At 37.7% G+C, this 16,047-nt stretch overlaps 7 protein-coding genes across 7 annotated transcripts; 4 read left to right on the top strand and 3 right to left on the bottom strand.

Moving 5' to 3' along the window:
• Positions 1–38: 38 nt before the first annotated feature.
• On the top strand, positions 39–2,177 carry PRCAT00000569001 (DEAD/DEAH box helicase; the record flags this gene model as incomplete). Its single annotated transcript, XM_062955843.1, has 1 exon — positions 39–2,177. The coding sequence occupies one exon, from the start codon at positions 39–41 to the stop codon at positions 2,175–2,177; it is 2,139 nt and encodes a 712-aa protein (XP_062807411.1).
• Positions 2,178–2,239: 62 nt separating this feature from the next.
• CRH11 (transglycosylase) lies at positions 2,240–3,532 on the bottom strand (the record flags this gene model as incomplete). The annotated part of the gene is made up of 1 exon (XM_062955832.1): positions 2,240–3,532. One exon carries the CDS (start codon positions 3,530–3,532, stop codon positions 2,240–2,242), a length of 1,293 nt encoding a protein of 430 aa, XP_062807410.1.
• Positions 3,533–4,475: 943 nt separating this feature from the next.
• On the top strand, positions 4,476–5,840 carry PRCAT00000567001 (uncharacterized protein; the record flags this gene model as incomplete). Its single annotated transcript, XM_062955821.1, has 1 exon — positions 4,476–5,840. One exon carries the CDS (start codon positions 4,476–4,478, stop codon positions 5,838–5,840), a length of 1,365 nt encoding a protein of 454 aa, XP_062807409.1.
• A 457-nt stretch (positions 5,841–6,297) lies between these two features.
• PRCAT00000566001 (heme-dependent oxidative N-demethylase family protein) lies at positions 6,298–7,410 on the top strand (the record flags this gene model as incomplete). The annotated part of the gene is made up of 1 exon (XM_062955810.1): positions 6,298–7,410. The coding sequence occupies one exon, from the start codon at positions 6,298–6,300 to the stop codon at positions 7,408–7,410; it is 1,113 nt and encodes a 370-aa protein (XP_062807408.1).
• Positions 7,411–7,468: 58 nt separating this feature from the next.
• Positions 7,469–9,406, bottom strand: ABP1 (Abp1p; the record flags this gene model as incomplete). Its single annotated transcript, XM_062955799.1, has 1 exon — positions 7,469–9,406. The coding sequence occupies one exon, from the start codon at positions 9,404–9,406 to the stop codon at positions 7,469–7,471; it is 1,938 nt and encodes a 645-aa protein (XP_062807407.1).
• A 385-nt stretch (positions 9,407–9,791) lies between these two features.
• Positions 9,792–10,106, bottom strand: PRCAT00000564001 (uncharacterized protein; the record flags this gene model as incomplete). The annotated part of the gene is made up of 1 exon (XM_062955788.1): positions 9,792–10,106. The coding sequence occupies one exon, from the start codon at positions 10,104–10,106 to the stop codon at positions 9,792–9,794; it is 315 nt and encodes a 104-aa protein (XP_062807406.1).
• Positions 10,107–10,298: 192 nt separating this feature from the next.
• PRCAT00000563001 (putative ubiquitin-protein ligase) lies at positions 10,299–16,043 on the top strand (the record flags this gene model as incomplete). Its single annotated transcript, XM_062955776.1, has 1 exon — positions 10,299–16,043. The coding sequence occupies one exon, from the start codon at positions 10,299–10,301 to the stop codon at positions 16,041–16,043; it is 5,745 nt and encodes a 1,914-aa protein (XP_062807405.1).
• Positions 16,044–16,047: the final 4 nt, after the last annotated feature.

The following is a 16,047-nucleotide window of genomic DNA, read 5'->3' as shown; positions in this document are numbered from 1 at the left end:
AAAAGAGATACCTGAGATTTGATTAAAAATATATTAATATGGAGCAGCGAAGTTCATCAACAGATGACCGAGATACGTTTACGGCGGTTAGTGCTGATATGGAACCATATAGAAATGAGAGACGATCGATTAAATCTGCAAGCCGTCGACATCTACAGCCATCGGTCTTGGTGAAGCATCAACTCGTAAGGTCTCCTAACAAAGAACGTAAAAGCATCAGTTTCGAAAAGGAATACAAAAGCTTAGGTCGTCATAAAAAAGAATCTAAAAGTTCCCATGAAGTCAAACAGCCTTTAAATCTGCCTGATAGTGAAAACATTCCAAAGCATTATGTCCTTCACTCAAAGATCGACGAGTTCAAGGAAAGAGGAATAAACCAAGTTTACAAATCCAGTCCAGATGAAAAGGCACAAGAATATATAACCTCAAGTGGACCAGAAGGGTTAAGTGTCCAGCTTTTTCCTCATCAATTATCAGGTTTGAAATTCCTCGAACAAAGAGAGAATCTTCCCGGTGAATATAAAGGTGGTCTACTCTGCGATGATATGGGACTTGGTAAAACTGTTCAAATGATATCATTGATGCTCCTGCGTGCTGCAACCAAACCATATACTAAATCGAACTTAATTGTTTGTCCTTTATCACTTTTAAATCAATGGAAAAGTGAGATTGAGAATAAGGCACCAAAGTTGAAAGTTTATATATTTCACGGGAAACAAAAAGACATAAAATCTGAAGAGCTAACAAAATATGATGCTGTACTTACCACCTATAGTACACTTAGCCAACAATACATACTTGGTGATAATTCTATACTACATTGTATAAAATGGTGGCGAGTAATTCTAGATGAAGCACATAATATAAAAAATAAGAAGGCTAAGCAAAGCGTTGCAACTTTTAACTTAAATGGGAGCCGAAGGTGGTGTTTAACAGGTACCCCTATACAAAATAACTTGACTGAATTGCATTCTTTGTTCATATTTATCAAAGTCTCAAAGCTATCAAATGACGAGCATTGGAGACGTCTTGTCTCAGATGCTTTGAAAAAACATGATATTGATATAGCGGTGAAGACTTTGAAAACTGAGTTGCAATACTTGATGCTCAGGCGTACAAAAGATATCTTGAGAATTCAATCTAACTTGTTTTTACCTCGTAAAACTGAGACTAATATCATGATAAAGTTTTCACAGTTTGAGAAGCAACTCTATGAAAACTTGAGTCGGATTATTGCTAGTCGATTGTATGGTAAAAGCATAACTAGTTCTGTCAGTGATAATACAAAATTTAAGCTCAAGAAAGGCATTTTGAAAATCGATTCAAAATCTTATGTTTCGGCGTTTGTAATGCTTTTGAGATTGAGACAACTTTGCTGCAGTTGGGAATTATTGCTTGAAAAAGTGGAAAAGACTGATGATGAGCTATGTTTAAGCGAAGGTCTTCTGAAAACGATGAAACCTCATACTGCGGATGATGTTGACCAGTTAAGCAAAAGCTTAGAAAAATTGTCCGTAGACTCAAAAATATGCTGCATTTGTTCGAACAGTTTAGAAAAAGGTGACAATGGTAGTATGTGTGCTCCTTGTCAAAATTCATTGGACCTCAAAAGTCCTAAAAGTGAACAACTGAGTTTTGTACTGGCAAAATTCAAGGCTTTGATGGATATTCTCAGTAAAGACAAAGAAAGAAAAACTATAATTTTTTCACAATTTTCCTCTTTGTTCGACATCTTGGTACCTTTTTTAAGACGGCAAGGATACTCGCCCTTGGTGTTTACAGGTTCCATGAATCTAGAATCGAGAAATCATACTCTCTTAGAAGCAAAAGAGGACTCAAGGAAAACTGTATTATTATGTTCATTAAAATGTGCTTCCGTTGGCCTCAACTTAACTTTCGCAAGTAGAGTTATCATTTTAGATCCTTATTGGAATCCCTCTATCCAAGAGCAAGCTATTGATAGAGTGTACAGAATGGGCCAAGCTAATCCTGTGGATGTTTATATAGTGACAATTGAAAATTCTGTAGAACAGAAAATTCTCAAATTGCAAGCCAGAAAGAAAGACTTGGCTTCGATTATAACATCTGATAGACTTGATAATAAGGGTATCAAAAATCCAAATCACTTAAGCCAAAGAGAGCTTTTACAATTACTAGGAATGGAGAGCTTTCAGTAAGCTGTCATTTAATTCTATTTTAGTCGTGACATTATTTAATACATAAATTAGTAAGATGCCTCTCAAATCAAATATAACAAAGAGAGAGTATTGACAATTAATAAATACAACGGATTCATGAAAATTCCTGCACCACTCCCTGAAGAATCCAGACTCTCTGAAGCCAGCGGTAAGCTTGACGTACTGCTTTCAGAATGTGTTGATGGTTCTGATGTCAATTTTGAATTCGAACTTGCAGTGGTAGCATCAGCAGCAAGGGACTTGTTGGATGATTTGGTGGCGCTTTTCAGAGAAGTTTTTGAATCAGCTGAACTCGAGCTTTCAGTACTCGAAGGAATGGCAGATGAAGAGTAACCAGAGGACTCACTAGACGAAGACGTTATGCTTGACGAAGTCTCAGAAGTTTTAGAAGCAGTTGCTGATACACTTGAAGATGAAGGGGCCAATGAAGACAGAGCAGTGCCAGTTTCGATATCAGATTCTGCACTGAAAGCCGAAGTTGATATGGATTCTCCGTCCGCTAATTTCTCAAAATCCTCTATAGCTTGTTCATACCTACCGTAAACCTTACCATCTTCTGCCTTGATTGATGACCAGTCACCTGATTGGTCACTGTATGAGTATTTCTTACCAGTAGAATAGTCAGTGACTATTAATGATTTGATGTACATGCAAAACGGAGCATCCGAGTAATCAGTCGAACCTCCTGCCCATTCAATTGTTCCTTCGTCGTTCGATGAATCACCACCAGCCCAAACGCCTGCCTTGATGAACATAGGAGTTTGCGGGTATCCTTGGGAATTAGTACTCTGGAGGATTCTGTTCTGTTCGCCATTGACTGACCATGTCAAATTATCTTTTTGCCAATCAATAGTATATGTAAGATAATTTTCCGTAGGATCTTTCGGCGTACTGTGATATTCACCTCTGTCATAGGTTGAGGTATTTCCTTTAGAGAAGTAATTAGACTGATACTGAGTTGTATCACCCCCAAGCAACTCAATATCTATTTCATCAAGATCATCAGACTGTAAATAGAAGGATGATACTATACCAGTTCCTTTTGCAGCTTTCATCACTACCTCGATTTTGCCGAACATGATATAAAAGTTCGACTTGATTGTGGGGTTTTCGAGCCTCTTTGATAAATTAAACTCCAATCCAGTATCGCTGTACAGTAATCCCAGGCTTTCGACTTCTGAAAAATACTTCGATTTGCTTGAGAAATCTTCCTTGAACGAAGAACCTAACGCTGTATCTGCAGAACAGTCTGTTGACTTCAAAGGATCGCAATCATCACCTTTTGCTAATGAGAAGAGAGCGCCTAACAACGCTAACGTTAATTTGAACTGCATCGCTGTGGAATGAAATTATTAACTTGGTATTCCACATCTATTGTCATGATTTTGACAACCTTATATAGATTTATTATATGTCGCAGTCCGAAGTAATTATTTGCATCAAGGGAATCAAATATCTAAATTTAGTAAGAACGCGAAACCTCGAAGGAGGGATCGCTGGACAAAACACCTAAAAGCATCGTCATACATTTTAAGAAAAATTGACTGCTCCCCGTAGTCACACACTACACATACACTATAATTTACGCGACTTTCGACCACATTAAAACTTATTAGACACGAGTGAGCAATTGCATTTTTACCTACTAAGTACTAAGTGAAAGATTCTCGCGTGTTTCAAACTGATAATTAATTGTAAATGCTTCAATTCAGTAAAGAAGCCGTTTTAGTCCTGTCGTTAAAATTCTTGACGGTAAATAGTGAACCTCATAGCCCACTTTTTCAAATGCTAGAGGGCCAAGCAGTGACGGCTCGGTGCGTCTCACTCTGCGCCACTACTGGAGAAATATTTAGCGACTATACATAGAGAACAGGGCTTCGCAAGCCCACACGTTATATAGACTTTAAAAGCCATGTCCGCCTCTCCTAATTGTTAAATAGGCGAATTGCTATCTATTTTACCTATTAGAGCTGTTCTGCTTATTCACAAAACCGAATTTTTCTTCTATACTCTTGGAGCCCTTGTTCTATTCAAGTTCACTAGCGGACCAGGGCCTATAGGTTCGCGAGCGTGACCAGACCAGGAACCATGCTAGTTTTCTTTCTGTAAAGCTTTTAGGAAAGCCGAAATTATATACGCGAGCCTGCATATAGCATAAGATAGATGAAGGAAAAGGGTTATTGAGAACTGAGGCAAGCAAATTTAACAGGATGAGTATTTTACTTGTACAAGTCCCATCCAACTAAGTCAAACACAATCAGGACTTGTAGTAAAAAGATGGCGTCGTCTATACGGGAGGACACCCCTAGTCTGACAACCAGAGTGAGCTTCCGGATCAAGTCAAATGGTTCATTAAATGATGCAATGCTTATATCCATTTTGTCGCTTGTGATAATGATATTCGTCATTTCTATTGCTACTATAGCGTTTTGTATCGTGAGAAGCAAGCTTAGGCTTTCAGAGGATGATCTCATGAGGGAGGAGGAAAATCAAGCATATTTAGAACTCAACTCCGACGAACAGGAACTTTATTTTCAATCTAAGGACTATCTAACGGCGAATCCATATCTAAGAGATGAGTTAACATTATCGCAGAACTTGCTCATACAAGAGAAAGGCATCATGGCTTTTGAATTTCAAAAAGATCTTATGTTGACTAACAATGATTTGATGATCATCAATAAAACAGAGTTAAATTTTTTTAAGCAATTCGAGTGTTCTTCTCAAACAAACCTACCAATACCAATGAAAAATGATGTTTATTATTTTGAGAGCAAGATATACTCTTTACCAGATCCCGAGAATACAAAAATATCTGTGGGTCTTGCTATAAAACCTTACCCGTGGTTCAGATTACCCGGAAGGCACCCCTACTCCGTGAGCTATGATTCTGATGGATACAGAAGACACAATCAACCATTTAAATTTAACAATGAAAGTCCTTTTCCTACATTTGTTAAGGGTGATGTAATTGGAGTGGGCTACAGGGTTAGAAGCGGGACAGTCTTTTTTACTAGAAATGGAAAGAAGGTCAGTGAATCAAAGATAGGAGGTCATGTGAAGAACTTCAAGATCCCTAACGGCGGTCAGATTTTTCCGACAATTGGGGCCAACAACTTATGTTCTGTTCATGTCAATTTGGGACAAATGGGTTTCGTGTTTATCGAAGGTAATGTTAAAAAGTGGGGGTTTGCGCCTCTTGAAGGAAATGGACCAGCACCCCCAGCTTATAATAAATTCAATTCAGATATTTTGCTAGCAAGGTCTGAGATAGACGATGACAATGACCTAAGCGAGAGAGAAGACGACTTTCCTCCTGATTTTTGGGACGTTCATGAAGGCGACCCTAGCAAGAAGGAGGACAGCACAGTAGATCCTGATAAGTTCAGTTATAATGCATACAGTGATCTGTTTTCTAATGATGAAAGAATTACACTTAATAGCCTTTTACCTCCAAATCAACCACCCTCTTATAGTAATGGAGAGGACCCAATTCTGGTGACTAATGATGAGTCTGGAGAAGTTGAAGAGGATAGACAGGAGCGGTTTGAAGATATGCTTAGTCTGGTAGCGAATGACGAACATGAAAGTTTTCAGGGTGGAGAGGTGAGCCCAGCTCCTGAAAACAGCTCAAACGAATAACGCGTCGCTAACTTTACAGATAGACATTTACTTTAAACCAATTCAGGCCCAATGACACACTTAATATTTTGCCTTCAGTATGTGTCACTGTCACTATTATTGAGTCTTTCAAGCGATTGATAACTCAATACTTTCCATGATATGTGGATTTAATTCATTGTGGTCGCATTTACATTATAGTTTTCTTTTCATTTCTTGATCGGTGAGGATTAGCTATCTTTTTATTATATACTAGCTATTATGGTTCCTTGTAATATATCTTATACGAGAGTGTCAAACGTCGTGAGAATGCTTAAGTGTAGCGAAATATGTTTTGCATTTTGAATCTGAGTCTTACTTCGGTTAAAGCTTCCTAGACCGATAAGAGATAGCAGATCGGGATCTGCGTCCCGATTCCTTCTGCTACATATGTATAGTTGATCGTCTCAACGTATGAATTTTTAACCTTTCTTAGTGAATGAGAAGCACTACAGCCATGGGTACATTTCTGATTGTGGTCTTCCTGTTGTTTTTATTTTTAGTGGTCTATGCAATAAGCAGTCAATTATCAAATGTCAAAAAAGGTGATAAGAAAATCACGAGTGATAAGGGTCCACAGCCCGTTATTGCTGCCATAGGGGATGACTTTAATTGGAAGGAAACAAGCCCCCGTCCTATTAGACCATTCGTAAATAAAAAGAACTTTAATGTATCTATGGGAATAAGCAATTTAGCTAAAACTCCGGAAGATTGGCTTTTGATAGAAAATACATATGTTGAACAAACGAAAGCTAGAAAAGAGTACACCACTAAATTTCCAGGAAATACGACACATGTATATGACAACGAGATTTCCAAACTAGCACTTTGTGAATTTTATGAAAAGGTTGTCGAATACCTTTTACAGAGGTATCCTCAGTACTTTCAGTCTGAAAATGGTCTTGTCACAAACCTAATAAATGGCGAGGAGTTTCCTTTAAAACCTTATGATATTGCTCCTCGAACTCTACTCAAGTATTTGGCTGCTAATATTGAAGAAGACTTCCTAATTTTAATTAAAGATAACCCCAGTAACGAAGAAGAGGAGTATATTCTAAGAGCTAGTGTCACAGGGTTTCCAGCAGGATTTGATCCCAGCAAACACTTTAATAAGCCCATCTCTTTCATCCATGGCCCTGTACCTCAATATGAAAGTCGCCTCAAGCTCTCAATGACAAGATTCTTTAATCGGCTAGAACCCAAAGATTTATGGGTTAGACACAATTGGTCCATACAGACTCATGCATCAAGGTTCAGTCTCCATGAAAATCATGCTTATGAGGGTCAAAAGATCGAGGCTTTAGCGATGAGTGACATAGACTTCGAAAACGGTTGCTTTTTAAGAGTAGAGAGACAGATTTTTACGAGGTTACCAAAACTGAGAGCAAATATCATGACTGTGAGAACTTTTTTAACACCAATCAGTCAAGTTAAAGAAGAGGGTCTCGCGGAAGAGCTTACAAGAGCTATTGATTCGCTCCCTGACGAGATAGCTTTTTACAAAAAGAGGGATGCTTGGGGCGAGGCAGTGAAGCAGTATTTAAGAATATAATATTTTTCTAAGAAACAAAAATTAACTAATTAGAGATCATCAGACAAATCCTGAAACTTTAATTGTTGAGTTTAACATAATTAGCTGGAAATAATCCAATTTCCCCACTTTTGGGGTTCTTTCCAGACCACCAGTCCTCATCAACAAATTCAATGTCTTCAATAATATCACCTTCAGTAAAAGCAATTTCATTATCTTCGTCCTTCTCGTAGTCATACTCTGCAGTTGCCGTAGGTTTCGAAGTGGCTGCTTTCGTCTCTGGTAATGCTTTCGTCTCTGGTAATGGCTCTGCGGCAGCCTGCTCCTGTTCTTGCAATTTAACATAAGAAGCAGGGAACAATCCAATCTCTCCTGTTTTTGAGTTTTTACCAGACCACCAGTCCTCGTCCACGAATTCTATTTCAATTATTACGTCACCCTCTTCAAAATCAACCTCATTATCTTCATCTTTGGTATAATCATATTCAGCAATAGCAGTGGCCAAATCCTCTTTACTACTATGATCCTTTGAGGGTAATTCATCTGCTTGTTCGTCTTCTTGTGACTCTTGTGATTCCGGAATCTTATCTTGTGGAGGAGGAACCACAGCTCTGTTAGGAAGGCTTGGCGGGGCTTCAAAATGCTCCTTCTTGGGTTCTGGTTGAGCAGCATTTAGTGGAGGAAGCGACCTGGTAGAAAGCACAGGAGCATCTTCGACAACTGCCTTTTCTTTATCGGCAAGTTTAGGCTCTGAAGCTTGATAATTTCTTGTAGGTGGCGTTGGAAATGATGATGGTTTGATAGTAGATGGCACACTTTCAGGAACACTTTCCTCAAGGGAAGCTTTTTCGGCAAACTTTTCTTCTAGTTCAGTGTTTCCTGAAACTGTGGGCAGCGACTCTGATTCGGGGGAGACTGATTTGTACTTTCCTCTCTTTTCCGCCCAAATTTGGGCAGGAGTCTTTCCACCTTCTGAACCAAAATTACGTGATAATCCACCGGCCAACTTTTCTGTTGCATCAAACGGTTTTGGGGCAAATGAGGGCTTTGCTCCAAAAGATGGACCTGAAGTATCTGCTTGTGGTTTAAAACGAGAAGCAACGGAATTACTTACCTTTGGTTTCGGTAAAGAAGTCAATCTACCATCGGAGCTTTCTTCGTTAGACTTGAAGGTCTTAATCCTGTCGCTCAAGGATTTGTTCCCATTTTCATTTTGTTTAGTTTCGTTTAAAGAGGGAGCGACTTTTGGTTGCGAGGATATGGTATCCGACTTCTGTTTTCTCAACTCTGCGATGTTGACTTTTGTGGGCTTATAAGATGAAGGAACATCTTGCAAAGGTTCCTTCTCAAAATCACGCTCCTTTAGTTCTTTCTCTCCGTCCCACTCGTCTTCATCATCGACGCCACGACTTCCGAATCTCGATTGAACGGGAGCAGCAGAGGTAGATTTCGTAGGAACGGGAGAAATAGGATTTCCAGTAGATTTTGGTATGAAAGATGGCTTTGCAGGAGCTTTTGGAGCCAGCTTCGTAATTGTAGGTTTCGATGGTGTAATAGTTCTAGCAACAGGTTTAGCAGCACTTGAGCTTTGGACAGAGTATCTAGCACCAGCAGCAGCCCCAATTCTATGAATCAAGTCATCAACATCCAAATCATCCTGATCTCTAGCAGTCACCTGGACATGATATCCACTTAGAACCTTCGATACTTCCGCAAAATTCGCTGCGAAAGACAACCTAGACTTCGCAGGTGCATTATCAGGACACCAGCCAATTAGTAAGTGCTTAGATACATCTGATCCTGGAACTGTCACCCTAGCAAGTCCAAATTGCACTTGGCCATCTGTGAAATTCTCTACAAATTCATCCAATGGCCCATTTCCAGTCTCACTAACTTCGAGTGTTGAGCTTTTGTCTACTGATAAAACCATATAGGAAATGGATGGGTCCCCCCTTACGATCTTATCATAAGACTCTTCAATCTTCTTTGAATTAGTGGATAAATCAATCCTTTCCATCGTTACTTATATTCTGTGAAAGAAATTCAGTTCAATTTACATCAACAGTTGAATAAAGAACCAATATAAATTTAGAAACCGAAGTTCGTGGAACGCGAAGTCCTCAATTTTACTTGCTACTACGTGTTCATGAAAAAACATAGATTATGAACTACTCTGGAAAGATAAGAACATAGGTCTTTCCAAGTTTAATGCAATTGACTGACTATTTGCAATACGTAAATATTTAAGATAACATATTAAAGTAGAATTGCGACGAATTTCTAGAATGCAATTAAAAATCATCACCCTTTGTACAAGTCTGGATTTATGACGAATCGTAAGCACGCAATCTAACAACTAACAAACAGCTGATTTCATTTCTCAATTATAACTTTTCTCATTTTCATTTCACCAAAGCATAAACTAAACACCACATCATCACATACCCAGCAGCGTTTGATACGATACCATTAATGAATATTTCTTGAAATGGGCTTCTGAAAAACCTACTTGCTGACTTCTCACAGCACATCATATAAAATGCAACATTAGTTATGCTAATTCCTACCAAATAAAATAAGAAGCCTTGTAAAGTTTCAAGCATCAATATTCCGGAACCGACACCTAGAGTAAGTGACATTACATCATAGACATGCTGTAATTTCTTTTGGTTAGCTTGTAGGCTCCCACCATAATATATTACTTCTTCATTACTCATATTGTCAGGTACTATTCTAGCTCGTTATGATATTTGATCGTTCAGAGATATAATAATTAAACCGTATCTAATAGGCAAAAGTCGATCTAATTTTTTGCGATATGAAATAAATTTGGTGGCGCCATAAATACTTGCAAATATTCTTACACTTGTATATTTGAAATCATACATAGAAGTGGCAGCTTCTTTAATATGTCTGTTGACAACCTCAGGCGCTTCATTTTTTCATTACCTAGAGAAAGCAGCTTTGAGTTTACGGATGAAGTCAGAACAAGAGTAAGGAAAGCACTTTTTTTAGCCATCTCAGATGAAGGCAAATATTTAGATTGGTTTTTTCCTAGTGCTTCTAGTGATTCACAAGATAAACTCGGCCAGAATGAACTAATAGAACGAGTGGGACAGGAATTCGAGTGGCTGTTTTCCAATTATTATAGCTCTGAGTTGAGAGCCAGAGATCCCAAATTTAATACTCACAATCATCACGCATATCATTCGAACCTGCCTTGTGCTAGGATATTTCGAAAAGGAGAGCCTATTATTAGGTGTTTGACTTGTGGTTATGATGATACCTGTGCCTTGTGCTCCCATTGTTATCAACCAGAGCATCACGTAGGCCATAACTTGCATATCACTATATGTCAAAGAGAGAATGGTGGAGTGTGTGACTGTGGAGACCCTGAAGCTTGGGTCAAGGAATTTATATGTGATTACGGAATTCAAGAAGAAAAGAGTAGTGAGCTTCGAAGTCGGCCCTTACCTGACGGTTTAGGGGAATCATTTTTTAAAACGATAGAAGTTTTATTAGATTTTGTGATTGATATTATATCTCATTCGAATTTGCAGTTCTATAACTCAGATGCATCAGATATATCAAAAGTTGAACTAAGTAACATTATGAGTATGTTATGTCCTACGAAGTACGGCTATGACGATGATCTGGTGGTTGATGAGAATAATGATCAATACTATCTAATAGTTTACAATGATCAGATAAGACATTATCGTGATGCAGTTCAAAGAATTCATTTGGCAAGCAAAAAAGTAACACAGTTTGCTGTAATGGTAACAGACGAAGTTCAAAATCACGGTAAGGCAAAAGTCATAAGCTCTAGGAATATTCCTCTTCTTCAAGAGAGGCAAAAGATTTTGGGTGCCACTGGTTTAGCAACTTGTATACGTAGTCATAGGGATGCCTTTCGAGAGGATATGTGTCATGAAGTTTTGGTTTGGCTAAATGATTTGACTGAAAGCGAGATGTTCAAGATAAATAATCATGCCAAAGACTTATTTTGTAGGGCTTTCTGCTGTAAATGGTCCAAGGGCTTAGCACATTACTCAAGAAGTGATTTGGACTATCAATACGAGGTGGGAACATTAGATGCAAGCTTAAAAATACCCAAAGTTCCATCTAATAATACAAAAAAGAGCCAATCTCATTGGTACTTCAAGCCGTGCAAGTGGAATTTAGAGCCTAAAGTATGTGAAGAGTGTAACTATAACTTAACTGATGAAGATTATGACCTTCGAAAGAGTCATTGGGGATCTAGGTTTCAATACTTCGTCTACCTAGATATTAGGTTTTGGAAATCTATCAGAACTTTGTTGCATGATATGTTCGCGACTTCTCTAATAACTAATCTTAGTTATAAGCACATCATTTCGTGTCAATATGTTGATATATACCCAACGATTGCTGATATGTTTTTAACATTGGACAGGGAGCCCGAATTGAATATTATGTGCACTTTGTCTACGCAATTATTTACCTGCCCTTCCAACGCGACTTACATAGTACAGCATGGCGACATATCAAGGATTTTTGCATCCATATATTGCTTCTTGACTGCTGAGGAGATTAAGGCACCAGAAAATGTTGATATCTCTCAAGAACTTTCCATGAAGAGTTTGCGAAACAGAAGATGGGGTCAGATTTTTTTTGATATTGGATATATTTTGAGTCGTAGCCATGACTCAAAATCCATCTTCACTAGCAATATAATTCCAATGGCTTGTGATATACTTGCTCTTTTTCAAGGTAGACCGATAATTAAAAGAGAGAGCAAGAATCATGTTGAGTATGAGAGTCCAGATTATACCGCATTTTTTCATGCAATACTGGTTATCTACCAGTTTGGTGAATACATTGCGCATTGTATATATAACCTCCAAGACATTGAAATTGACGAGAAAAGGGCACTAACAACAAATGCGATTAATTATGTCAGCCAATTTCTATTGACACTCGAAAACAATGACTATCCAGGGCTCATTGAAGAATTTGTTGATATTAATATTGGAAATGATAAACAAATTTCTAAAGAATTGATAGATGGTAACATAATTCAGAATTTTCGAATCGATTCTGAGAAAGTAAGTTTTTTACACCCTATTCATTCTTTTCTCTCTTGGCTTATCGAAATGTCAAAATTTTCATCACCCGCAGAATTGAAGAGTGTTCTTGAGACATCTGTTACGTCATCATCTTTAGGAAGCTATCAATCACTTGATATCCCCAATCCGTTAGCTTCCATTTTTGATTATCCTATCAGGACAATTGTATTGATTTCTCAAATTAAGTCTGGATTTTGGGTTAGAAATGGATTCAGTGTGAGATCTCAGTTACAGCTATATAGAACGACTGGATTAAGAGAGAGTGGGTATCTGCGAGATTTGTTTCTCACTCAAGTCTTTATTAACGCTAGTAATCCAAATCTTTTTTGCTTTTTATTATTTAGTCGTTGGCTCTTTATGGATGGCTGGCTTCTTGGTTCTGAAGAAGGTAATACAATCTATGAAAGCGATGAAACTTATGGTCCTGTTAAGAAATTGGTTTACGACGGTAAGACTTTACCCTATATGTTGGAAGAGTGTTTAAATTTTTTTATACATTTGTTGACGGAGGATCTTTATTTACAAGGGCTTAAGGAGGAAGAGGTTACGAAAACTAGATTAAGAAATGAGATCATTCACAATTTATGCTTTGGGCCGATGAGTTTTACGCAGCTTTGTGGTCAAATACCCGATCATATTACATCTGATAAGAGATTTGATATACTTTTAGATGACATGACTCAGTTCAAAGTACCTACAGGAGCAAAAGATATAGGAGTTTACAAGCTAAAGGAGGAATACTATAATGCTATCAATCCGTATTATGTTAATTATAGCACGAATACAAAAGACGATGCTATTAAATTTGTCAAACAGCGCTTGCTGAAGAAGTTTAACAAGCCAAAATCCGAAATTGTTATAGAACCTAAATTGAAAGACCCAGAAGTCCTTGGACCGTATCGACATATTGGTAACTTTTCGGCATCATCTTACTTTTCAAATTATTTGATAAGGACTTTAAATTACATCATAGATGAAGGTATTAAGGAACTCGATAGTCTTTTAGAAACAACTTTACATCTAATCCATATCTGTTCATATGAGCAGTATATAGATATAGAGAAGTATGGTACTTTTTACGACAGATTTGTCAACATACTGGATACATACGGAACTTCGATAGCAATCCTTCTTTATAGAATTCTATCAAATGAGCAGTTTGCGGGGCATCACTCAAAAATACGTGCCATTTTTAGACTTTTTGAAAATAAGTATGGTGGTTTGGGAAAAATTTTGAACGACCAAGTGAATAATTTCGACCCTGTTAAATTAGAGTTGCGTTTGAGTTTAATCAATGATGAAGAGGAATATGATCGCAAGAAACGTATTGCAAAACTCAGGCAAGAAAAACTTATGGCAAAATTTAAGATGCAACAAACTCTGTTTTTGGAGAGTAATTCTTTTGAAAGTAGCGAATGTAGTGATGCCGAAATGGAGGATCCGGATGGACAAGAAGGTTGGAGGTTTCCACAGCCTCACTGTTTGTTATGTCAAAATGCTGCGGAGAATGCTGGCCCATTTGGAATCATAACATATATTGCGAAATCATCAGAATTTAGAACCACGCCTTTCGAGGACCCATACTGGTTTTTAAAGGCGTTTTCAGATTCACCAGATTTGTCTGATGACGAGTACAACGTTGCTTATCAAACTTATACTGATAATTGGGAAATCTACATGAGTAAAGTCAGAAGAGACAACGATATGGGACCTGGTTTCACGCTGCAAGAAAATGTCGAGAGTAAATTAGTGTCCCTGAGTTGTGGTCATGGTATGCATTTTCAGTGCTATATGAATTTTTTGAACGGTAATAGGAACCGTCTGAATCAAATTACAAGAAATACTCCTGAAAATATAGATCACAAGGAATTCCTTTGTCCATTGTGTAAAGCAATTAATAATATGTTCGTCCCGGTACTATGGAGCTCAAACAAGAGATCACTTGCAAATTTTTTACATCCATGCAATGAACCACCATTGACGCAGTTTGAAAGACTTAACAGAGAGAATGTATATGATGAAGAATGGTTTGGTCATTTTTCTAGAACGGTGTGTAAGGATGTCGAAGAGTCTCTTAATATGGCACCCGGCGTGATTGATATGATTTCTGAGGCAGCTTCGGACGACTCGACTTTAAACCAACTAAATTACCGACTGATTTTAACAAATATGTTTCAAATACTTACTTTGCTCACATTCCCAAAAATTCTAAGAGCAGATTCGTCACTAATTTTGACCAACACTATCAAATCTGCAGAGATAAGTTTGCGTGGTGTCCCTGCCTCAGGACTGCTTCTTATTTCACAACTTTCAAACATCGCGTTAACTAATTTAAGGACGCTTCATGAATTTAGAAATACGAATTTATTCATGAAGATTAAAAATTGGATTCAAACTCCAAATTCAAATTGGAATACCTGTTTGAAGTTTTTATCGAATTTATTACTTGTTTCTTCTGACTCAATAAATGAGGCTATCATAGAACGAGACTTTTTTGATATTTTAGTGGACTTATTTCCATTGCCAAGCCTTGGATTCCTGTTTAATTCTATACTACAGCTATGCTTTACTGGCCAGTTAATTCAAACGGTTCTCATTCTAGTGACTGAAATTTTGAAGAATGATTACTATAGGCAAATGGGCTACTCAATCTATGATGTTCCAATAATATCTGATGTTCAGGAGTCTGATGCAGCCTCAGCTTTGTCAGTCTTTAATACTTTAAAGAGCCATATCACGAATTCGGATTCTGCTGCAGTTACAGACATCAGGATTGGTTATGTTTTCTATTCAATGATCATTAAAGCCATGACGCCATTTTTAAGGAGATCTTGTATATTGGCATTTGTTGCATGCGCTGATACTGGATCAATAGACTTTGAGAAATATGAGGATATACAAATCGAAGCTAATAGGTTGACTACTTTTCTTAATATCAGTAGCATTAGCCATTTATTGAATGCATTTAGCAAGGAAACCGACCATTCTTTTGAAACTATGAAATTCCGTTTGTTCGTAGAATATTTGCTGGTTAAGAAACTTAACGAGAGAATTGAAATAAAACAATCTTTAGACTATCCGGGGATCATTAAACTTATAAACCTTCCTGAAAGGTTAGATTTTTTCTTTTCGAAATACTATTATCTGGATAAGTTTAATAATCCTCATACAAAAATAGAAGATCCTGCAGTATGCCTCTTCTGTGGAACAGTTGTTGATATCCAGAAAAGAGAGATTGGATGTAAAGAGGGCCAGTGTACTACTCATTTTTTGAAAGAATGTGCAAATAGTATCGGGCTATTTCTTCTTCCAAAAGAACGAACATTTTTATTGTTACACGAAAATGGAGGCTCATTTTACAATTCCCCGTACTTGGACAAGCACGGTGAGCTTTCGGTTGAAAGCAAAAAAAACCAGACACTTCATTTGATGCGCCCCCGCTACGATGATTTTATAAGAAATGTTTGGTTGAACCATAATGTACAGAATTACATCGTGAGAAAGTTAGATGGAGTCATGGACGCTGGCGGTTGGGAAACCCTTTAAGCAA

The sequence above is a fragment of the Priceomyces carsonii genome, assembly GCF_900007245.1.
Source record: "Priceomyces carsonii strain CBS4050 genome assembly, scaffold: Debaryomyces_carsonii_scaffold_1, whole genome shotgun sequence".
Lineage (NCBI taxonomy): Eukaryota > Fungi > Ascomycota > Pichiomycetes > Serinales > Debaryomycetaceae > Priceomyces > Priceomyces carsonii.
This window is presented reverse-complemented; position numbering and strand designations above follow the sequence as displayed.